General features: G+C 34.0%; 3 protein-coding genes and 1 non-coding gene across 4 annotated transcripts; 1 reads left to right on the top strand and 3 right to left on the bottom strand.

Moving 5' to 3' along the window:
- Positions 1 to 702: 702 nt before the first annotated feature.
- Positions 703 to 4,062, bottom strand: LOC140060410 (ATP synthase subunit s, mitochondrial-like). The gene is made up of 5 exons (XM_072106598.1): positions 4,011 to 4,062; positions 3,206 to 3,351; positions 2,609 to 2,835; positions 2,165 to 2,327; positions 703 to 1,404 (listed from the first exon to the last, which is right to left on the bottom strand). Exons 2-5 carry the CDS (start codon positions 3,337 to 3,339, stop codon positions 1,137 to 1,139), a joined length of 792 nt encoding a protein of 263 aa, XP_071962699.1. The 5' UTR covers positions 3,340 to 3,351; positions 4,011 to 4,062; the 3' UTR covers positions 703 to 1,136.
- Positions 4,063 to 15,356: 11,294 nt separating this feature from the next.
- Trnad-auc (transfer RNA aspartic acid (anticodon AUC)) lies at positions 15,357 to 15,428 on the bottom strand. Its single transcript has one exon. It is a non-coding gene; the product is annotated as a tRNA-Asp (tRNA).
- Positions 15,429 to 17,082: 1,654 nt separating this feature from the next.
- On the top strand, positions 17,083 to 20,058 carry LOC140060772 (uncharacterized). Its single transcript, XM_072107115.1, has 3 exons — positions 17,083 to 17,226; positions 19,215 to 19,325; positions 19,636 to 20,058. The coding sequence occupies exons 1-3, from the start codon at positions 17,152 to 17,154 to the stop codon at positions 19,789 to 19,791; spliced, it is 342 nt and encodes a 113-aa protein (XP_071963216.1). The 5' UTR covers positions 17,083 to 17,151; the 3' UTR covers positions 19,792 to 20,058.
- Positions 20,059 to 20,373: 315 nt separating this feature from the next.
- LOC140061318 (uncharacterized) lies at positions 20,374 to 24,463 on the bottom strand. The gene is made up of 4 exons (XM_072107827.1): positions 24,388 to 24,463; positions 23,874 to 24,077; positions 21,087 to 21,307; positions 20,374 to 20,508 (listed from the first exon to the last, which is right to left on the bottom strand). Exons 1-4 carry the CDS (start codon positions 24,461 to 24,463, stop codon positions 20,383 to 20,385), a joined length of 627 nt encoding a protein of 208 aa, XP_071963928.1. The 3' UTR covers positions 20,374 to 20,382.
- Between the last annotated feature and the right edge of the window lie 1,066 nt (positions 24,464 to 25,529).

Below are 25,529 nucleotides of genomic sequence, written 5' to 3'. Positions count from 1 at the left end.
AATCCAATTTTTGGTCAAAGTGAATAACTATTATGTTACATTAAAAAAAAAAATTGTTAAGAATTATTTTTTTCAGGGGGACAATACATCTTTAAACTTTATTATCTAAGAGAGGAATTAAGAGGCATATCATCCCGCATCCTCCACCCCTTAAAGTTTCATCCCATTTTCTACAAATAATATGTTACCTTTACAAGTTATTTTCCCCACTCAATTGTCCCACGTTTAGTCATATAAATTCAATCCCCCATGGCCATTGATTTTTTTTAAATGGTGTAATGCTATGAATTCCCACTCACTTGTGTAGGCTCTTACGTGATATCATCTGCAATCCCTTTGCTATACTTTCCTTAAGATATATTTAATTGCAAAAATTCAATACAAACTACTTGATTAATTTTATTCATAAGGGGATTAAAATCATTAACTGTAATAATATATCTTTATTTATACTGCATGTTTCCTCCAGTGAACAAACTCCAGATTGAAAGTATGTAGTAGCTAGAAAAGTCCTAGGGGAGAAATATCATTTTACCGATTCTCGGTACTGTATCTAAATCCTATGATACAGAAAGACACTCCTTCCATGATACAGGCATCATATGTGAAACACATGTCAAATTGTATTAAGGAATTTGCCTATAATACAGTACTAGGAAAATACTGTCATGTAGGCCTAAGGATACAGAATTGTGTGGCCATTTCCAAGATGATCCTGGGTCATTTGTGATATGTACATAGTAATAATTTTGATTTCTATGCTTTTAATCCGTCAGCGACTAGGCCTATGGATTATTGTTTGTGACTGTGTTGCTTTTTGGAGTTTTGAGTCAAATAAACAAATCAGAGTATTTTCTATAACTTAATCTGGTAGATATTTATAATAAAATCACTCCATATTTTATTGTTTTTCATGGTAAAATAACAGAAAACAACCCTCCTATGCAATACATGCTTTAGCACCACAGGCAAGGGTCAACCATATTAAGGGGACAATTTTATATTTCCTGGTTTCCAAGCTTTTTACAAAGCATTTAAGTTATTAATTAATAATAATTAATAAGATATTAATGAAGTCAGCTTCAACTTTAATTTCTAATAAAAATTTTCTTATTAATTGCACCTACAAACTATGGTCATCTATCAATATTTGTTGTAAAATCTGTTGTAGAGTCCTTTTTAAGATCATTTAATATCAATCCATTAATTGGCTCTTCAGGTTTTTTTTCATCTTCTAACAATAAGCCATGTTTCTTTGCATGCTCCATTGTGTTTCTAAGTTCTTTGAGTTGTTCTGTGACGATTCCTAGGCGTAGGTTGGGCCTGATATCTTCTAACATCATTGCGATGAACAGCAGATTCTGAATGTGGTTTAAACCATCCATATTGACTCTTTCTAGATTTCTGTATAAAGACGTAGTTTGAATGTGATTAAATAAGAAATATTTGTAATACTGTAAATCATGCATATTTTGGAACACAATTTTATATTTTGTAGTGAAATTTTGTATATGGTTTGATCAAATACTATTTATTACATATATATTAAAATTGCAGTGAATTGTATGTACAGTAATTAATTTTAAATTGTTTTTTTCTATTATGTATTTATATTGATTTGTCTAGATATCTGCTCTTGATGGCATCAGTAGCGAATAAAATTGAATGTTAATAAATACTGTAATCCTGCTTAAATTTAGAAGTAAAAATGATGGCCTATTTTTTAGGGAAAGAATATGGGTGGTGGGGGAAGAATATGTGTTGTGGGGAAGAATATGAGTGATAGGGAAAGAATATGGGTGGTAGGGGGCGAATATGTGTTGTGGGGGAAGAATATGGGTGGATGGGGAAGAACGTAAGTGATAGGAAAAGAATATGGGTGGTAAGGGAAGAATATGTGTCGTGGGGGAAGAATGCGAGTGATAGGAAAAGAATATGGGTGGTGGGGGAAGAATATGGGTGGTAGGGGAAGAATATGTGTTGTGGGGGAAGAATGTGAGTGATAGGGAAAGAATATGGGTGGTGGGGGAAGAACGCGAGTGATAGGGAAAGAATATGGGTGGATAGGGAAGAACGTGAGTGATAGGGAAAGAATATGGGTGGTGATTGGCAGGTTCAATATACAAAAGCATTTTTTATGCGGTTTCTTTGAATCAAGACTTACCTCAGTTTGTATAAGAGTGAGATACCATTGGACGTAACCAGCGGGCATCTGTTAATATTAAGATGGGTCAAAGTATCACAAAAGTTGACTAGAGATGCTATGCAGTTATCATCTACAAATGGACAGTCTGCGAAACTCAGATATTTCAAATGATGCAACTTCTCTAAACAAAAGAAAACAACAATCTTCAAGGTATCAGTGCTCTTAAAAAAGTACATGAATCGAAAAGAAGATTTTTAATCTGTTTTAACGTTAGAGGTTAAAGTATAATTAATTGGACAATCCAATTGAAACAAATTATGATACTCGATTGATATGAAGCTCTACTGCATACAAAAACTTAATGAGATCCACTGTGTTTACAATTTGTATTCACCAACATGGGTTTTTTTTTTTTCATAATTTAAAGTACTTTTTGTCTCTATTACACCCATCTTACTTTACCTATGTGTTTCAATCCATGCTTTTCAATGCCTGTTTCGTTAAAGTCGATTGCATCGACAAAAGTCGTTTCTGGAAGATTTGATCGACTTGGTAGCTGGTTTATTACCCAAGTCTTCTTACGTCCAAACCACTCATCATTAGTATAACGCACAGCGCCACCGACAACAACGATGTAGTCACCGGCAGCAATGTCATACCTTAGATTCTTGAAATATTTTGGCAAGTTACTGTAAAAAAAAGTTAATTTTCCTAATTGTACCGTTAATACAATATTATTTTATGCAAAGCCAATAGACGTATTTAATCAGGCAAATAAAAACAATTTTCGCAGGTAAAAATGTTTGCACTACATTTAATTATGTTGCACTGCAATTTTCATTTAAATCGTGCTACGTTGCTTGACTTGAGTGCTTCAACGCATGAGAACTCCTTTCCCAAGCAGGGTGACGTACTACAATCAATTTCACAGAAAGGAGTTTAGCAGATTGACTGATGAATGAAGGCAAATAAACATTGAGAAGCTTAATTTGTCCTTGGTAGCCCACCATGAATTTGGGTGCTCCATACACAGTGGCTATTGACCCTTACAATACTTACTGTGTGATTGCTAATGTTTTGCTCTGTTTTTGTTTCTTTGCTAACTCTCGTAAAAAATTTCCGATTCCTCTTTTACAACACTGTTGGTGTCCATTTAATGAGTTCCATAAAATTGATTTTGTTGTGTGAAACATATTCTATGCATTCTAATATAAGGAGTAAACAGTTATGAATAAAACAGTAAACATTGGGTTTCATATTCCAATTTACGCCTGGTACTACAGTAGGCCCCGGAATCGTTTGGTGGTAGGGTTTTATGATATAAAATGTTATCAAGTACATACACCACCATTATATTTAATGTTAATATTGTCATATTTAATTGTACGTTAAAATCTGATTAGAGGTTTATTCTGAAATTGGAGACACCCTGTATGATATAATTTAAAGTGTTGTTTTGTTAACGCATTGTGACGAACTGATTTTGACATGTTTCTGCAAAGAAAAATATATATAAGTTATATTTACCACTAAAAGCATGTTAAAAACATGTACTTGATATCATATTATGTAATAAAACCCTACCAGGTGATTCCGGGATCTACCGGGCGTTGATTAGTATGACCGGGAAAAATTAGGACGAAACGTCCCGGATTCCTTCCAGCAGCACACAGACTACCACATCATACCAGCTTTTATAATATAGGCGCCTAGTCTAGCTAGGAGATGTGGTCTAAGCTAGACCGGGAGCTAGACACAATATAATATACAATATAAAACATTCGTGAAATTAATGAGGTTAACGTTAACAATGACAATGTATATTAATTTAGGCGTGTTTGAAAAGTTGCAAATGACAGTTTACCTAGGCTAGGCCTAGCTTTTTTATTTAGCCAGTTTCCTCTCCTCCTCTAGCCTCCTCCGAAAAAAACATGCGGAGTATCTCTAACAGGAATTGACTATCGGCACGGTCACTCCGTGAGTTTAATTCTTACGCTTAGCACGGTCGTATCCATACTATGGTTGCGCGCATGGCCTATTTAAATTTTGGAAAAAGCTTAAACCTACACACTTCAAGAAACAGGAGTTATGAGAAATTCCACGCTTTAGTTTTCATTGTATAAATGTTGGGAAATTATTTAATTCTATACCATATTTGGTTTACTATCTATTGTTACTATTTTTCAAGGTTCTTAAATTTTAAATGATGTTGAAGAATGAATGAATGATGAAGTATTACTTTAAAACTAAAAAATGGCTTTTTGACTTTTCATAATATTTTTTTATGTTTTCGCATTAAATTACAGCTTCTTTCTGGTAAATAAAAAATTGTTTTCGATCAAATGTTGTAAACATTATTTTTTTCAGAGGAACACATGTTTAGGGCCTAATGTAATGATGATAAAAGGCCAAATAAACTTTAAACAGGCCTATGAACAAAAATAGATAGGCCCATAAAGAGATATTATAGTTCACTATAATATCTCTATGATCGGCCTAACCATGGCGGTACCACCTCCATGGCCTAACTAATTTTATAGTTTAATTATGTAACTATGTAGGATTATGGAAGAAAAACAATTCTCAAAGGTCTCTCTACTTGAAGTTGACGTAACCGCGCCGCAAATAATTTGACCAATCACAACAAAATGGGATATTCTGGACTGCGCTTTGTAATTGTTCAACTCAACATCAATGCTCAAATTGAAAATTTTGTGAATTTGCATAGTACCGCCTCCCCCCCCCCCACCACTAATAAATGCAACCAATGACCAATCACAAGCGAAGTGATTGGTCAATCACTTGCGTTGCGGCTAAATCCTTGCGTTGCGTCCTGAGAACTACGCTTTAAGTGGTCTCCAGTTCTGTAATAAATCTTGTATATAGGCTACGTGGACATCAATATGTTTGAATTGTACATTTTCTTCATAACAAACACATTTTGTGATTACTTTTGTATACAATCGTCACGTAATCTGTATACCCCTAGTTATCATTTTCCATCGTTTTTAATTACTCGTACCTATGTCAATAATTGCCTATAAATTGATAGATTGAGTCGTGGATCCCCCGAGAACCAAGGTGCGACAAAGCTATTGAAAATATATACATTAAACATCAGTCGTAGTGCCATTAGAAACACAAGCAAACATAAGAAGAAAATCAAATCCTCTAGCCTAATTTGTTATCAGGTAATTTTAGAGTTAGGTTCGTTTAATTTACTCAAACATTCGAACATTTTCATTCAAATATTTTATTTCATACGTTTCCAACTAGCTGAGATGAGGTACGCAGAACCAATCCTAGCAACCCCCCCCCCCCAGTCCCACACCATCCCCCAGCATGCCCATAGGTTCTCTTCCGAAATGTTCTCACGACACAATTTTACTCCCAAAGATAATATTTTGTTTATGTGGGCATCGTGTATGTTGTGTATCTGTGGAAAACGAATAGATTGCCACCTGAAAACATCAATAGATTTTGGTAATCCGGTCGTCTAAACACAAAATAAAACAAATGACTAACTCAATGCTGTTCAGCTGCTGGTAGGCAATTGACCAATGCATTTAAAATTAAGTAGGGCCGCCGGTCTCAAGCCCCGACCTCCTCACTCTACACTACACCTCCACACGACTGGATGACAAAGAGGGTGATGTAGATGACTACCGAAATTATCGACCTAGTACAGAACGTTCCAAATAAAAAGTAAACAAACTATGATATTATTGAATATATTTTAATCCACGGAAATCGCTTCTGCCATCATGTCACCTGCATACGCGCGCGTGCGACGTTGAACAGGAAGCTGCAGTTTGCTAAAACAGAATACAAGGGATTAATATAATGGATTTAGATAATCCTAATATATCCTTGAAAATAAAATACATCCTTGTCGATTTTGAAGATGACGTTCAGATATTAATATAAACTTTTCAGGGAAATCTGAAGAGAAGGTAAAGATGGTTGTTATAGTTTCAAAATACACCTGCGATATGATACTAAAACTGTTTGCTATACATATCATAATATCATACCCTGTATATGATATATGATATAAGATAACACAATGGAAGCTGGAACGTGAATGATCGAATAGCATGAACCTTTTTTTTAACACCCTGTTTATTGTTATTACAACAACAATGGAGCGTCCTGTTGGAGTAAAATTGATTGAATTTATCACTGATAATATCAACAAATTCCTTTGAGTAAATAAGAAGCACAGGAAATGTTTGACATATATACTTCTTACTATAGAGTCCGTAAAAATCTGAATATCATTTTACATTGCAAACGTACATGCATGCCGCTTACGTTATCACAAGTCTTACGCGCGCGTACGTAAGTTGATGAAAACCACATGCGAACAATATGTGTTAACGTCCTCACAATAGTGCGTTTGTGGTGGAGTAGGTATATTTGACCAAAGAGGTAGAAACAAAAATATTGCACACAACTGTAAAATAATGAATAAATGTTCTGATAACTTAGGAGATTATGATTTAAAAAAATCGGAAGGATAATCGGAATCGGAACTGTGGAGATATAGGAATAGGATATGAGGACAGGAAGGAGAGGTGATACAGGATGAAAATAGGCCACATACTAAGCGGATCTTTATTTTAATGTAAACAAATATCGGAAACGCAAATATAACCACATAGCCAAATATAAAATCTCTATCTATTGAATTTACTTTAAAAAAAGAGGGGTGAGAACAGGATGACAATAGACCATACAAAACAGATCTTAATGTAAAATAAATAATATCGGAAACACAATAATCTAACCACATGGTCAATCAAATATTTCTATCTTAGATATTGATTTTACTAAAAAAACAACTTCAATTGTCTCACCCACTTAGCAGCTTAATTTATCAGCGAATGAGAATCAATTTGTAATCAATCATACTGATAATGAATTAGCATAAACAGTGGATGAACGTATAAGAAGAAGTTACATAACTTGAGCTGAGAAGAAACACGAATTTTGCGCGCGTCTCATCTCTAGAAGACGATAAGAAAAAATAATCTGTTTTGTTTAGCGTGATACGAGAGATCTTGGTGAGCGCTGGAACAGGGAGGAGAGTAAGTTAATCTTATAGGTTGACGATTGTAACTGTTTTAAAGACCGTTTCTGAAGAATTTTCAAGAAAAACCAGACGTATATTTTATTCATCATGTCAATTTCAAAAGTGAGTTAGCAGTTTATTATCTTTTATTTCATTTTTTTTTTGGACACATCACATTCTGTTGTCACATAAAGTTTGATAGTGTAGATAGAGCTTTAGACTTCACCAAACCCCGAAACTAAAAATGTGATAGAAAGTAAGTATCGTGGATGAAAACATGCATTTCTATCCTTCAAGTTAGATGAATGTTTCTAGTAAAAACAAAACTATCAATATGAAGGGGTTAGATAAATAAAATCACTCCGGTTTTGACTAAACCACGAAACTAATACTAATATGGAAAGTACATCATTACTGATTATTTTAGTTTAAAAAAACAAATTCTTTCCATACAGTAAATCTCTCTAAACTGAATCTACGGTAATTTATATCTGTTTTTTGTGAACATTATTCAATCTATCGTAAATTCATAATAATAACCATAAATAACGTGTATAAGTGCAGTGATTTTGACAAAAATATTAATTATAAAATATATACATTGATTATTAACAGTAATGATAAATAAAAAAAATACAAAAATAATGACTATTAATTGAATTATACTGACTATTATTGAAAAAAAACAGAAGTTGAATAATAAAATACTGAATAAATACTGGGAAAAAAGTTTCATTAGAGGTCTACAATCAATCAATAGAAAAGATGAATACATATAATATTGTAAGTATAAAAAATGGCAGATAGTGTTTAAAAAGATTATAATAGTTTGAAATATTCCTACCATAAAAGTCGAGAAGCTTGCCTGGATGAATGATAACTTTCCTTTTCGTTTTTATTAGACCACATTCATCTAAAAACAAAATCGAATACATGTGACGTGGTTCAATTCAGTTGATTATTTCAAATATCGTTAGCACAATAAGTAAGATAAAAAATACCTAATTTTTTTATTAAGAAAATTAAAACTTTATGTGACAAAAAATGTGATGTGTCCATGGACATGATGATGTCATATCACTACCATATTTGGGAATATCGCTACCATATTTTGGCAAATCACACTTTTTTTTGTCAAACTAGTTTGATAGTGTAGACAGAGCTTAACGTTATGTTATTGAATGTAAAGCTCTGTCTAAACTATCAAACTTGATGTGACAACAAAATGTGATGTGCCCATATATGGACATGATGATGTCATATCACTACCATATTTGGGCATATCACTATACCATATTTGGGCACATTACACTATTTTTGTCAAACTAGTTTGATAGTGTAAACAGAGCTTTAATAGGACCATGTCAACATATTGTACTGGTTTAACACTATATGTTTACTCTTTATTCAAACAAACTAAAACCCTGTGTTATTACAGTGAGAACTATATAGTTACTATAATCATGGACCTATTAATACTACAATAACTACAGTAGAATATTTCTGAAATGATCCTAAGAAAATTACAAAAAATGTGATTTGAAAAAAGCAACAGTAGGCCTAATAAGGTAATGCTGATTAGAATGTGTATTGCATTGACTATTTTTAATCTATTGAGATACGATATAATTACGAGTAAAATATGAATATACATAGCATTGCAAATATAAGACACGTTAAAATCCCAGCGGACTTTAGGTCCAGCTTATAGTGCATCTATTAATTGTTAAGTGATAATATTCATATTATTACTGAGATACATATGGAAAAGCATAAACTGTATCGTTTTGTAAAATACACACCCAGATTGATAGATAACTTAAGCCTTTTAAAAATAAACAATCTCTTTATATTTGATTATACAATATTAGATTTAAGACACTTTTATTTGATTGGCTTTGATTTTCCTATTTTACTTTGCCGTATATAAAATTTCCCCAATTTTTATAAAATTACAAAAATTATAGTATAATTAAACTTTTAAAAGTAAACGCTTCCGTTGGGATACCCTATTGAAGCCAGGGGAAACAAATGAACTCTATGCTTATGTTTAAAAAAATGAGACCCGAAGCTGTTCCCTTTATAGATTGCCGACTGTATGTCCTGAATGTAAAGCGATAATTTTTTTTATTTATTTATTTATTTTGTTTATTCAAATTCTCACAAAAATGTAGATACAAAGCAAGAAAAAGACATAACATATATAAAGAACAGAGTACATTCAGTGACGGATGGGACCAACAGGGGGTAAACACCTCTAGAACGGTCCAATCCCAAATTGCACAATGATAAATGAAAAAGTTAATAACATTATAATAAATATTTAAATATAGTAAATAGTAATTTATAAATGTGTATAATTTAAGATTAAACTAAGTTGGTCGACATTTACAGCAGCGACAACAGGACACACATGTGGCTCTATTGTCATTGGTCAACTCGCTTGCGTTGCACTTACGTCCTTCCGTTGCGCGTCCTGGTGGGAACCAAGCTTAACTATTTAAGTATCATGAATGAAGTGTATGTCGTGTGAATAGATGCCACCTATCGGAAGGGTGAATTAAATTTACTTGGCAATATGCCTAAATAAAATAATATAAATCAATTGTAAGGCCTATATACAAATATTGTATTGAAACAGTCCTTTATATTAAACACATATCAAATGTTTTAAATTATCATAAAATATAAATGGCGGTTCATTGTGTTCTACACACTTTCCGCTATATATGTGTTTCCATATCTATGGTAACCTTTTCATTTTTTTTTAAATCCGGAAATTATAGCGTCGTAATTATCTGAGATTTACGTGACGCGCGGTACGACATGAAATAAATAGAAACATATAATAAAGAAAACGAACAACATGGCCACCACTTAATATTTAACTCTAAATGCATTTTTATAATTTGTCCTACATTATTGGATAAGGACGACCAGGCCAAATTAATTTCTTTATATTTTTAAATTGAAATTCGATTAAACTTTTCCACAAATACACATGATTGTTAATCCATAGTAATCTTGGCAATTTGAGAGAGACGACTAAAAAAACTCGACACAATCAGAATTTGGTTGGTGTTCAAAATATAATTTTACTGTTATAGCCAACATCCATCTATAAAGCTCTGTCTTATCAAACTTTATGTGACAAAAAATGTGATGGACATGATGATGTCATATCACTACTAATACTAGGCATATCACTATAGGCCTACCATATTTGGGCACATTATGTTTTTTATGTCAAACTAGTTTGATAGTGTGGACAGAGCTTTAGCAAATGTAACAATCACGTGAGTGAAAAATTGAATTGGTAAAGTTATACAATTATATTATAACAACAATAAAAACGATAGAACGTCTTTTATCGACATTATAGTTAAAATTGATATATTGCAAATATAACCATTTATTACAATATCTATAATTCATTTTGAGGTCGTAAATATATTATGACTTTATATCTAATTTGTTTCCCTCGCAGAAGGCAATTTTATTTTTATTTTTAATTTTTTCTCTAACTTCCAAAGAAAATTTTTAAGTAATCAAAAAGATACGTAAATACTGTATATACATATTCATGCATATTCATATACATATTCATGCATATTCATGACCATTTTACTGACTTCCCTATAAATTTAGAGTAATTCCACATTAACATTAACCTAATATCAATAGGTTTAAATGTGTGGAATGATAAATATCGATTAGTGATAATTGTATTAGTTTCATATTTAAAATAATTAATCATCAAATTAAAGTTAAATTTGGATAAATCGTCTCCAAATTATTCGAATCGTTTAATACTGTTCTCAGTGGGTGGATTGGTGCCTCGAGGGTGGTATACGTGGCGAAACAAAGATTAAGCCTAAAGCAAGAATATCAAGAGATTCTGAATTTGATACTTAGAGGAATTATAGGCTATCTAGCGAGTTTTTCCACAATATTACACGTTTTTTTTTGCATTGTAGTTTGTCATTGGTCAATACATCGCTTATAATGCGCTTACGTCATTGCGTCGCGTCATGTGGGAACCGGACCAAGAATTAGCCTTAGCACCCGATATTCTGACTGTATCTCTACTTGACATAGTAACGTATTTGGAAGAGTATGTATAATACAATGTAACAAAATGCATTTCGTGTATAGTATATTAGAGTTTAAGCTTGGCGACACATGTGATACACATGTGACTATATTAAAAACAATTGTACATCAGTATCGATATCTGCAGTGGAGTTGATATGTCACGAGAAAATAATTTTGACGACTGAAGGATTTGAACCGAGTAAATTAACCAACAAGCTATAAATATGAACATTGTCATATTTCCTACCTAAGTACAGAATATTCAACACGCATTGATTTTTCAAAATCAAGCTTAATTATGGAAATAACGAATATGTTATGTGTGTATTATTAGATTTTTAATTGAGGTGTATTTTTAATTAAATCTGGACATAAAAGGCTGTGATAATAATCTCTGCTCTGTACTTGGTAATACAGAAAAGTTGAATGCCCATATGACATCTAATACAATTTATTTAATTGTTGAATTGGCTATTTTTATTACCTTTTTTATTTAAAGGTTTAGCGCATATATTGATCTTATTATAGTAAGATGGAGAAGACACATGAAGGAGAATTACATCCTTAGGCTTACTTTCATGGTTTGAAAAAAAAAATTAAGCATCACGTCTGACAGGGACAGTTATGGCACGCCAGGGCGGTCATAAAATCGAGTTAAAACCGCACGTTGAGTTTACACATTGATGGTTTCTAAAAATAATGTATTGTCGCAATCTTTGCTATGGTCATTTAAAATTATAGATTATGACAAAAACAGCAACAAATAAAAAAAGAAACAGAAATAAATTAACACGAAGAATGATCGTGGTAAGCTAATTCACTGCCTGAAGTTGTGGAGAATCGACCCGCGTCATATCAATGCGCGCGTCCGATCAATAATGAAATCGTTCATTGCCTTTTTCATTTCTTTTTTATACCCACCGATACTGATGCCCATGTTCCCACCTCCTACCCATAGTATGGTTTATGTAACTCTATAGGATCCGCGCCTGCTTCAATAACTTTGCACACGCTTATCATCTATAGCGTTATTATCAGTGTGAACATGTTGCACTGACAATGACATTGGAATTTAAATCTATAAGACTAAAATAAAAAATCAAGAAATTGATATGGGTAGGACACTTCGCCATGAGAATGAGACCGAAGAAGAACAAAAATCAAAGATAACTATTAGAAGGGTACTTAGAGAAGGGCAAACCTCCACCTCCGTCTAGGCATATGAACATTTAATGACGTGCTCCCATACAGCTAGGGAACCATCCTTTAACAACTCATGACAATCGGGCAATAACGTTTTGAGTTGGTAACTATACACATATATGATATAGAAAGAAAAAACAAACACATACACATAGACAAAACACATGCGATCAACCACACTACATCTCACCATAATTCTGGCGGAGGTATGGAGAAACGAGACTGACGTATTTTTGTCATCACTGAAGGAAAGGATGGGTTCAGCCGTCGTCTGTCTGCAGTGGGGACTGATAATGGCTGAAATGAATGAATGATTTCTTAGGAAATGGAATTATTGTAAGAGTCGTGAGTTAGGCTACAACCCTGGCACTAGGTAATTGTAACTCACAACTCTTCCGATTTCACTGCCTAAGCCTCGAATGAGACTTAAGCACGATGAATAGTAATTTATCCATTATGTTGTTACTCGCTGTTGGTTGCCTATGAAATATTAATACAACAAATTATAAATGAATGAATGAATATGAATGAATGTTATCTCTTTTTTATTCACATTAATATCATCTTTCATGTCATCACCATAAACTCATCATATATTATTTTCATTATTAGGCCTATCACAATTTTGTTAATTTGATCAACTTCGTCAGTAACATTAAATCTTTTACATTTATTTGTATTCCATCTTGTCAGTTTTTTATTTATATTATTGTTTTTATTCATCTCTTTCAGGTGATGCTGTTCACAACGTTATTCTACACGTGTTTACAGATAGCTGATATGTTACCCACAAATGAAGACTTTTCTAGAGAGAACGCAATGTTTGTTCGTCTACTAAACGGAATCCCTACGCCGGACAGCAATGATCTAAATCCAGCTGAGAGAGGGTTAGGCTTGTATGAAAACTCGAAGCGAGCGGCCGATGTATGTCCCAGAGAATGTTTCGCCTGCTCGGCTGTACTTCAAGGCATTCGACCAATCATATGCATCAGAGGATGCCAAGGGAGTCATCTGGTTTCACCCTCCACCTGGGAAGTCTGCAAGCAAGTCCTAGGTAGACGGTGACCAAAAAAAAGACCATCGCATTAAAATGCAAACAACATCGTTAAAAACGAGAATACACGTATCTGTTTTTATGAATAATAATTAATATATTTAATAACATTTAACCTACAAACCTACACTTTATTATTCTAATAAATGATTAATTACACAACTTACAGCTGCGCAACGAGAGAAATAATACTATAATGTATAGTGATTTTTCACTGTTATAAATCTGGGATATAGCCTAAGGTGACTGAATGGTATTTTTGAGACATTTTTGGAGAGAAGAGAATGGTGGGAGACATAGTTAAATATGTGTAAATAATACTGTGTTTATTATGCGACACTCTCATATTCATTGTGTGCCTATCAGCAGGCAGTAAATCTAACGTCAAAGAAGAACACTGTTCTTTTACTGTTGATAAGCTCTTGAAAAAAAAAAAAAAAATAAAAACGTTAAAACCATGCACAATTTGATTTTGTTGATACAGTATTTTGTATTTGTAACGTAATTAGTAATATTAAATTGCATAACGATAATTTTTTTGCGTAACGTTCCTTCTATATGATGACAAAAATCCATCGCTTACGATTGGTCAAATTAATGCGTTTACGCCATTGCGTGGCATCCTAGTGAAAATCAAGTGCTCATGTGATGAGTGTCTCTCTTGTGTAACCGGGGCCGGGAAAGAAGAAATTTCTCCTGATGTTTGTTCGATTAGATTAGGCTTAGGGGGCTTGAAACTTCAAATCGACGAGAATTCATTCTATGGCTCAAAATAAACACATTGACCGTGTTTCCACAGCCAAAAAATAACCGATACAAATTAACCGATACTTAACCGATACAAATTAACCGATAAACTGCCCGTGGAAAACGAGGATTAACCGATTCTACTCGAAAAATTACCCGATAATTATTTCATTCAAATCGGATAATTATCGGATAATGATAATGTTTAAACTTTGACCTGGGGGACAAATTGTTTTGTTGCGTGATACTGGCTGATCATGCGCACTTTATTTTTTAATTAATCATCTGATTGGTTAAAAAATTTACCGATAACTTTATTTTGGTTGCGGAAACACAGCCAATAATGACAACATCGGAGAAAGGGAAAGTGGGGGGAGAGGGGGTGTTGGGTGCTGGTCGGGCTGTTCTCTGTATAATCTGTACCCAAGGACATCAACTAAACCTATTGTCCAAAAGCCTATAGATGCCACACACATCATAACAACGATATTTCTGTTACAACAGCCCAATATTTATATCAATTTTAAGCACTTTCGCTTTCGTTCAATTCTTCTATTTTTTTTTTTTTGTTAAAAATACCACGATTTAAATTTTTAAAATTCCCCTTTTTAAATGCATAACAGTTTAATTGTATTCCGAGCTGGCACAAAGCGGATCGAGACTCGAAAATGCATTTGAAAACTTTCGACTGCTGGTCCTCACTTTAAAGATATATATAGCATAGCAGTATATATATAGCACTGATGAAGGGCTAGTGTTGCCCGAAAGCTCTGCTAACTTTTCTGGCTGTTTACTTTATCGTTTTGATTTAGCTTTTCGCTTTTTATTTTTGTATCTCCATTGAGATCCAGCCACTGATACCCACAGCATTGTCATTTCTTTTCAGTAATTTGCCTTTGGATTTATATATATATATATATATATATAAACAAATCAGGCACAGAACATTAATTCTAAACCGCCCGGTGACATACTGAAATTTAATTAATTAATTTGAAACGATAAAGATGAGGAAATCTGTGAGAATGAGAAAAAGTCGCCCCAACCGAGACTCGAACTCGGACCGTCTGCTTGATATGCAGATGTCCTAACCATTAGACCACCGGGGCTTTCATGGTATTGTTCGATATATATATATATAAATCAAAGAGCTGCATAGGCAGGATATAGAAAAAAATCAAGATCAAATAAGTTAAAACTGCCTCAATATAGATTTATTTTTACGACATGTTTCGGGCATAGCCCATCATCAGGTGAAGAGAATTGTAACAAAGGATAACATATATAAGTCACAAAATTACATAATAACAAATCAGCCAATCAAAGATGTTAACAAACAAAAGGCATAGTTATAAAGGCACGCCTCCAAAAGCTATGGGGTACAAAGCAGGAATGGTTAAATATATATATATATATAATTTACACAGTGCTACGCAATATCATTGATTTATATATATATATATATATATATATATATATATATATATTTAAATTGTTATTTATATTATATATACAATATTGCAGAGATCGTAAGCTCTGACTACACTTACTAACACATTTATGTGACAAAAAAATGTGCCCATGTATGGACATGATGATGTCATATCACTACCGAATTTGGACATACACTGCCATATTTGGGCACATCACACTTTTTTTGGTCAAACTATAGTTTGACAGTGTAGACAGAGCTTTACAGAGTAAAGTTTATTTTCTGTAGTCGCAAGAAATAAAAAATAGAATCAGAATTTTAGGAAATTATTGTTTTCAGGGGGAAAGCCCAAACAGCATAAATTTACCAAGCTTTTTCTTCATAATCTATAAAATCTGAAACTATTATTATTTGAAAACAATTATCATAATATACAGTGTTTTGCCCACACAGAAAAAAGCAATAAAATAACTCATAATAAAATAATTCTGAAAGAACACCTGTTTATTCATATAATTATTTTTGATAGACTTATTTTGAATTCTGATTGAAAATAATATCATAAAAAAAACCAAATTATAATATTGTTATATAAAGTCAATATACCTATTGGTTATCGTTTCTGCTCATTTTGTTGCAAAAAGAATTTAGTCTTATTTTCGAATTAAAGATGTATTGTCCTGAAAAAAAAAATTAATTAAATCAGACTTTGAATAGGTCCCTTCCGTAAAAAAACGAAACAAAATATGTTCTCTCATATAAAATTCAACCAAAAATCCATTGGCTGACAGGGATTTAATTAAAACATCTTCCTCTTACCTCCTTACTTGTGCAACACGAATGTAATAATGTGATATGCGCGCGATAGAGGATAGATAGATATATAGAGGATAAACCGCTATTCTTTAAATCAGGCAGTATGAACTCAGGATAATTATTCCTCAAATTTACTCGCAGAATACACGAAACACTTTGGGGTTACGTGCATAAATTATTCATGAGCACCGTCCTATGGCTTCCCGTCGTATTTCGTAAAGTCCCTATATTAGGACTGGGCGACGAGTTTGACAAAATGACCTCTAATTAAAATTAGTAACCTGTAGGCGTACTGATTTTAAATGGACATTATGCTACTGAGTCAACGTTACTAATGTAACCAGTCCCTCCCTCTTTTCGTCCGTTCATTTGTTGGTATGTCTCTCGTCACTATATTCATAGGCTGCTTCTTTAAATGATCTTTGAAAGAAATGTCAATAATTCTACCGCATCAGATTGGCCAATTATCGAGTACATGATTATACGCTGTACAAAGTTTATGTAAAGAAACGCTGGTCCTATTAATTTTTTTAGTTTTAATCTCATATTCCGTCAAAACTCTGATCATTATACTCATATTAACCATGTCTGAATCAGGAGTGAAAACCTACGATCAGGAAAAACAAACACAGTTGAAGAATAAGTCAAATATAGAAAAGGTAAATATATAGTCCATTATTCGAATTTTATTTATGGTTTACATAAATTATATTGTTTCTATCTCATATAATTTATGGAAATTATTTAATTCAATAGGCTACAGGTCTTTTTTTTTTCACTGATGAGTCACTTTGGTATAAAATATGAAATAAATACATACGGTAATTAATTGATCATATCAATCAAGAATTCCAAAACGGTTGATTTGTGGGCATTCTGTGATAATGAAATTCGCTCTTAGCTGAAGTTCGATATTATAGGCCTACCACCACCACAGGACGAGTGTAATTGCACTCTTCCCTGATACCACTGTTAAATTACTCATTTTGGCCTACTATCTGTAGTGGTTGTTATTGGATTATGTAAAAATCTGATTTAACAATGAATTGCGAATGTTGATTTTTTTTTACTAATTGAAACTATAGGAAATGATAATGTATGTACACAAATATCCTAAAAAAAAAATATGATAACGTGTAAATAATAAAGTAAAGATTTTCGAGAGTGAAACTCATATTATTATATTGCGCTTGCGCGATTCATGAATAATTCTTGAGGCAGACACGGGATACACTATAGACCGGCAGCCCAGAGACATTTGGTTAGATGAGCTAGGTACCAATATCTGACTAGTTAAGTGTGTTGGGGGTCACTTGAAGTCAATGAAAATGGGAGTCTGCCGGGACAAAAAGTCTGTCGTTTGTGATACTGGTATAAGGATGCCAATGGGCATCCCATGGTGGTAAAATTAGGTGGTATCTCTCTCATCTAACCTGGGCCGATTTGTTAGCACCTTTTGGGGTCCCCTGGGTCTAGACGCAGCATGGGGTACCCGGCAGACTCCCATTTTTATTTACTTCAAGTGACCCCCAACACACTTAAATAGTCAGATATTGGTACCTAGCTCATCTAACCAAATGTCTCTGGGCTGCCGGTCTTACTACGGTAATCAAGAATAATCGGCGGAGCGAAACAGCAATAACTGAACTGGAATATACAAACAACCGAGACCCTTCCTTGGGACACCTCTATTGAGGGGACACTCTTGTTCTCGTGAAATGAATCAGGAATTTAAAACTCGGCCACCCCTATTCAGAGAGGACACCCGCCTATCTGTTGGGTCCCAATCTTAACATACGATATAAAATATAGGCCTATTATAAGAAACAACTGAACGTCACCAGTTTAAACTTTTGCATTTATAAATATTAGAATTAGATATCAACATTCGTTGTTATTTTTGTATATCTGTACAATCCATTAATTATTAAATACGAACATATTTAAATAATTTTATTCATAGTATTGCTTAAGGGAAAATGATATTTTAATGATTAAAAAAATCAACAAATGATTATTACTGATTTTTTCCATAGAGCCTAAACAGTAATGAGCAAATAATATAATACTGATACTATCCATAGATTTTCTTTCCTGAAATAAAACATTAAATTAACTCTTAACAATGATACTCAATGCTAATCGAATTTGAATAAAACTATATAATATATATATAATATAAAAATTTAATCTATAACTCTGAAAGAGTGTTCTAGATGGCATATGATAAATAAATGCCGATTCAAAATAAGCGGGCCTTCGAGTTGTTAATGAAGGCTTGTCTAACCATTCCAACATTATCTAGAACTTGTTTGAATATTACTAACGTTTTATTATACTTCTATTGTATCGAAATCCCAAAGCTCTGTCTACACTATCAAACTTTTTTTTACAAAAAAGTGTGATGTGCCCATATATGGGCACGATCATGTCATCGCTACCATGTTTAAGCATATCACTACCATATTTGGGCACACCACATTTTTTCTGGCAAACTGGTTTGATAGTGTAAAACATAGCATTACAGGTATTAAGTACTAGAATAGACACTTATATACGCAAAGTATAACACGTAGCTTTCTGTCAAAATGAGTCTCATATGTCAAATTTACTTACAGATTGCATATTATATTTCTGTCATTAAAAGGTGACTAATTTGGAATCCGTTTCAAGAAAGCAGTTAAAAAGGAATAGAAATCGGGAGTTGGCTCAAAGAAGTCGTAACAAACGCCGAGAAAAGGTTATGTCTCTTGTTTTGGTAAATACTTTTCTTCTATCTTGTACCAGCACAACTTTTAGACGCGCGTATCATCATTCGTAGGCCTATACATTTTACAAATTACACAAGCAGATATAACACAGATGGTAAGAAGAGCAAAGAAAGTTGTTGTGGTTGGGTTGTGTGTTCGTCCGGGGCGGGGATAGTGGGTGGGGGGGGGGGGGGGGGGGGAGGTTGTAGGCTTAATAATTAATTCTGAATATCCGTGCTAATAGCAAACAATCTTCACCATATCATATTTTATATATTATTACTACTGTATATTATACTATTAATTTTTTTAACACAGGAAACTGAAAAACTGGAAGATAAACAAAAGGACTTACAAGCTGAAATAAATATACTACATCAAGAAGCCAGTCAACTCGAATATTTACTGACTTGCCATCGGTGGCAATACGGTACCAACTGTCCGATATTTGAGAATGAACTTTACTATGCTTAAGTGACGTAACCACAATTTACTATTAGTAAATCATTTCATAGAGAGAATCCTAATTAGAGATTAGCGCTAAAACGTTATCATACTATAATGCCACGCACGGTTCTCAGGCTTTGTGCCCTAAGGGTTACCGGTAGCATCGTGTGCGATTGTTCTGGAGGTAAAACAAGTCTTCTCGCAGATAAAGAATATACATAGTTTGCCCGTGTGTATTTTAAATAATCCAGTTCATCGAGACGAGTAAGTGTTAAGCCCATGTGCTAGGGGAACCACGTGTTCTGATAATAGGGAGATGATGTTTAATGTACCTAAAGACACAGTCTAAAATATAATTGTTGAAACTACAAAATGACCTATTCAAAATCTGGTTTTATTAATCTTAATTGTTCCTGTTTTGGGGCGCAATGCATCTTAAACAAAAAAGGAGAAAATAACATACGATATGAAAACACAATCTAGCTTTTTTTTTTGACATTGTAAAGCTGAAACAATTATAAACTATTTTGTATTATTTTCGGGACAAACATTTGGACGATGGATAACAGATGTGTGTTTAGGCCTTTTCAAAATCTAATATTAGTCTTAGCATTACAATTACTTCATGGTCTGAGTGGGTTGGCTGATTAGGTGGGTCACCTCTGTATGTGCATCATTTTTAATTTTATTCGTTTCTTCTTTGTCTTCATCTATGCTCACATATGAAATTGATGCAGTGCTCATCTAAAAATAAAAACAATTACAGGAAGTTTAGTATATTATCATTTAAGGTCGTCAGCCCCATCACCAACATCAGTGTAATTAACTTCCTCTAATGTTTAATTAGCCCACCATGACTGATGGTTAGATATTTTAAAGATGTATTGTCCCCAAAAACATGAAAAATGAAGATTAATTAAATCAGACTTTGAATACGTTATTTTATTTTATTTTTTTAGTTAATCACTTCCATAGAAAAAAAAAACGAAAACAAAAATATGTTTTCCCTTATAAATGACAAAGTAAATCGTTAAATTCAACCAAAAATCCATTGGCTGGCAGCCAATTTGACTATTATTTTGCTTTAAATTACAGTTTTTAAAGGTAAATACATTTTTTTTCGATCCAATTTTTGGTCAAAGTGGACAACTGTTATATTACATTAAAATGGCATATTCAACGAAAAAAATTGAAATAATTATTTTTTCAGGGGTACAATATATCTTTAACTTAAACGGTTTGGCAACTTACTTCGGTTTTGACAAGGGGATATAGAAAGGCCAAATTCGACCTATATAATGTAGTATACTGACTGTACTTACACAAGATATGATAATACTTAAAACAGCAATGAATGCAAAGATTCGGAAAAGCCAAACAGGGCCAAACGTAGAGTAGAGATATCCGGCTAAAACTGATGAGATCAGCTTACCAATCCTTGACGTCAAAGTCATGATGCTGTACACTGCCCCTGTTTGGTTGTCAGCTACTATTTGTCGCATGATAAACACAAAGACGTTCCATTCGATCACTAGAGCTGCTCCTAAATTACAGAAAAAAAATGAAAATTCAATCAATCAATCAATACAGAATGAGATACGTCTCATCTTACACCTTCTTGAATTCGCCGCTAAACAAAGTGTTGTACTCCATAGACGCTTTGGATGACATTCATGAAGTACAGGGACTTTTTTTACGATTTCTGACATAATCTTGAAAGAATTTCATTTAGCTTCGATTTTGTATAGATGACAAATTTCGTTCTTGTAAAAGCACAAGTTAACGGAGTACTTACTCGAACGTTTCGATCTCTATCAGAGATCCTTCTCAACTGACTGCGGAGTGTTAATGCAGCTTGGTCATTCTTGACGTCATCTAATGGAGCTCCTCGGTTTAATTGTGAACAAAACCTATTTCTCGTTCAATGGTAACATTTATAGGCAAATACAAGGCATTGCTATGGGAAGCCCAATAAGTCCTATATTGGCGAACTTGTATCTAGAGTGGCTCGAACATCAAGCCATAAACACGGCACCCACTAACATCAAGCCTGTGTATTGGAAACGATACGTTGATGATGTATTAGCTATCATCCCCATAGGTACAGTACATACATTTAACACACATCTTAATAACATCGATATAACTGACAATATCAAGTTCACCACAGAATCGATGACAAACAACACAATACCACAATACCTTTCCTGGACATGCTCATCACACTCAATGACAATGGAACAGTTACCACCTCAGTTTATCGGAAGCCCACTCACACGGACCAATATTTACATTTCAACTCACATCATCCACTCGAACACAAACTGGGGCTTATAAACACGCTTGTGGACAGAGCTGAGAAGGTAGTGGGAGATATGGATTTGAGGAAAGTTGAGATGGATAACATCAAGAAAGCGTTACACAACTGCCAGTATCCAGAGTGTCCTTCCAGAGAGTTATGGAAAATCGAAAAAGAAAAAAGAACAAAGGACACGAACCACAGAAGGAAAAGATCAAGATGCGAGGTAGCATAGGAATCCCCTACGTAAAAGAAATGGCAGAAAGAATACGACGCACTCTCTCCTATCACAATGTCGGAACCTATTTCCTACCCCAAAATAAAATCAAGAATAGCCTCGTCCACCCAAAAGATAAAATCGAGAAGATGGATACATGTGGAGTAATCTACGAAGTCACCTGCCGCAACTCTCCACAAGTTTACATTGGGGAAACAGGGAGGGCATTACAAACACGAATTAATGATCACAAAAAAGATGTTACAACAAACACGGGGGGAGTAATGACTAGGGCCTCCAGAACATCCACATCTTCGATCATACACAAATCTGCCATTACAGAACATGTCATAAAACACAATCATGTACCAAACTGGGAGGCTACCACCTTAACCAAAGAGCCTAAACGCAAAGACAGACAGATTAGAGAATCATTACATATAAGGAGAAATAAGGAGAAGACCATGAACCGGGACACTGGAGCCCACGAACTCTCGCATTTGTACAATGATTTGATACTATCAAGCAGTGATACGACCAGTTCTCGAATATGCCTGTGCTGTTTGGTCCCCGAGTTTATCCAAAGCACAATCTGACCAAATCGAACATGTCCAAAGAAGAGCGTGTAACATAATATGCCCCGATGGTACCTCGTATGCTGATACCCGCAGATACCTTAACATCATCACTCTATCTGAACGCCGCGAGAAGTTGTCAAGAAAATTCTTTGATAAAATGAAAAAAGAAGATCATATATTACACTCTCTCTTACCTAAACCTCCCACACACAACCATCAGCTCCGACGCGTTAGATCGTTCACCCTCCCCAAAGTCCGGACACAACGCACAAAAAACTTCATTACTTTCCACGGAGTTTTTAATGATTGGTGAATGATCAGTAACTGAGTTATGATAAGCAAATTGTGAACCTCTATTGGTTTGTGTTACTGGATGTACTATGATGGCCATTGAAAGTCTGATTTGTGGACTATGATATATTTTAGTATTACTTGTTTGGACTGTGTTATACTATGTGTTTACATATTTACTATTATATTTATGTCAACTTCATCATTGCTTACTTGATGCTGGTACTGGTACTGGTTCAAATAACCGTCTCACAGAGACATCTGGTAGCCATTGACTTGAAGTTGGCATTTGGATGTGTTACGCAATAAAGGAAATAAATAAATAAATAAATAAATAAATAAATAAATAAATAAATAAATAGACACATCACCTGGCCGAGCCCCGCACAACCTCCAACCTACAACCGGAGGCGTACGACGTCATCAACAGATGACGTCAAGAATGACCAAGCTGCATTAACACTCCGCAGTCAGTTGAGAAGGATCTCTGATAGAGATCGAAACGTTCGAGTAAGTACTCCGTTAACTTGTGCTTTTACAAAAACGAAATTTGTCATCTATTCTGACATAATGTTATGAAGGGTGAATAAACAAACAATATTAAAAACAAACAATGTAGAATGGGATTGAACAGGAAAAGGAAAGATTTGCGCTGCAGAGTAATGGGAGTGTTACTGTAGAGACAAGAATTCATCAAAGGGATGTGGTACAGGTCTAGGCCTACCTTGCAATATAGCAGCTATAAGTACCAGCCAGTTCAATCTATCCATCAAGCTATACATAAACATCACACATGCTGATGCCGCAAATGTCGCAAAAAGTAGATAATGTTTAAATTGACGAATCAGAAATGTGGAAGCAAATCCAGAAAGAATTCCAAAAGCAGTGCCAATGGATGATGCGGCTCCTATTAGAAAGTTACTTCCACCTGAAAGACGACCAATCAGAATCTTTGTTACGAACGCTTAGTCATATGTAACTCAAAAGTCAAAGAAGTACTACTAACAAAGATTGTATAGCGCCGTATATTGTATATACAATCTTTGCTACTACGTGGCCTCTCCATCCAGAATGCACGCTTGGTAAAGTGTGCCAGAAGGTATACATTGTTTTATGAGTTGAATTTGTTAACCACGGAGTCAACCATGATTGTGTTCATTTAAAGTTTCATACTTTCATTAGATACATATTGCAAGTTATTGAGATTCATTCATTCATTATTATTGTATATACAATACAAGTACAAGTGTATTCAAGGCATGTTAACTCTGTCACTAGACCACCACTATCTTGCAATGATAAGAGATCAACCATGATAATATGACAGTTGTAGAAAAGTTGTCATGATGCCAAAGACAACGCGCGCAACATACGCGCAACATAATTACAAAATGATGGTTAGAGAATACTACTAGCCTACAATCTATCGAAACTCTTTGAATGGTACTCACCTACTTCGCGTAAGTAGATAAAGGCAAACGTATTCAAAGAGGAAGTTTTTAGTGTTCCAAACAAAAATGATATAACATAGAGTTTGAAGAAATTGAACTTCAAAAACGGAGTCAAATAATATTTCCAGGAATGCGTACGCTTACTTTTCTCTCCATCTTCTTCTTCGCCATTCAACTATTGGTGACATTATAATATAGTAATAAAGATAACGTATAATAAGAGTGTTGGTAACCTGAGGCAGATACTAGATGCATGAGCTACCATAAGAATCAGCAGTGCTGATTTCAAATGCCTAATGGGACCCCAGCTCCATAAACAGCACCCGGTATTTCTAGACGGAACGCGACCGGGCCCAACGTTGCTTAACTTTGGTAACGGTATACTTGCACTGCCGTGAGAAGACGGAGGTTTGAATCCCACCTAGGCCATTTATGAAATATATAAATTGGAAATTTTGAAGGCCAGATTGGTTCTGCTGGAAAAGCAATAATGTTGCCATTTATTCAGTGCATATGGCTAAACTGGTATTTCTATTGCTTGTAAAACAACAAAAACCAGCTAATTTAGTATTTCATGTTTCATTGTAATCGTATTTATTATGTACGGTTAGGCCTACCTTTAAACAAAACGCTACGGTTAATAGCGAAAGAAACATAAGCACTGCATTTGATATGTAGATGTACGAATAGTTGTGTTGTTGAACTTCAATTCCACATTGTTTGGTGGTAATAGTTTTCAGGTCAATCAATAGTGACATTTAAATTTACTTTAAATTATGTAAATAATTATTTATATATGCCTTTTTATTTCAATTTTAAAATCACCAGTTTTCAATATATGAGTAAAAGTAGTATAGACCTACCCGTTAAAACCTATTCTACCATTGGAAAAGTACATCGGTGGCAGTAAAAGAAAATAATTGTATATA

The sequence above is a fragment of the Antedon mediterranea genome, chromosome 10, assembly GCF_964355755.1.
Source record: "Antedon mediterranea chromosome 10, ecAntMedi1.1, whole genome shotgun sequence".
NCBI classification, from domain to species: domain Eukaryota; kingdom Metazoa; phylum Echinodermata; class Crinoidea; order Comatulida; family Antedonidae; genus Antedon; species Antedon mediterranea.
The sequence above is the reverse complement of the archived record's forward strand: the minus strand, read 5'-3'. Positions and strand labels throughout refer to the sequence as shown.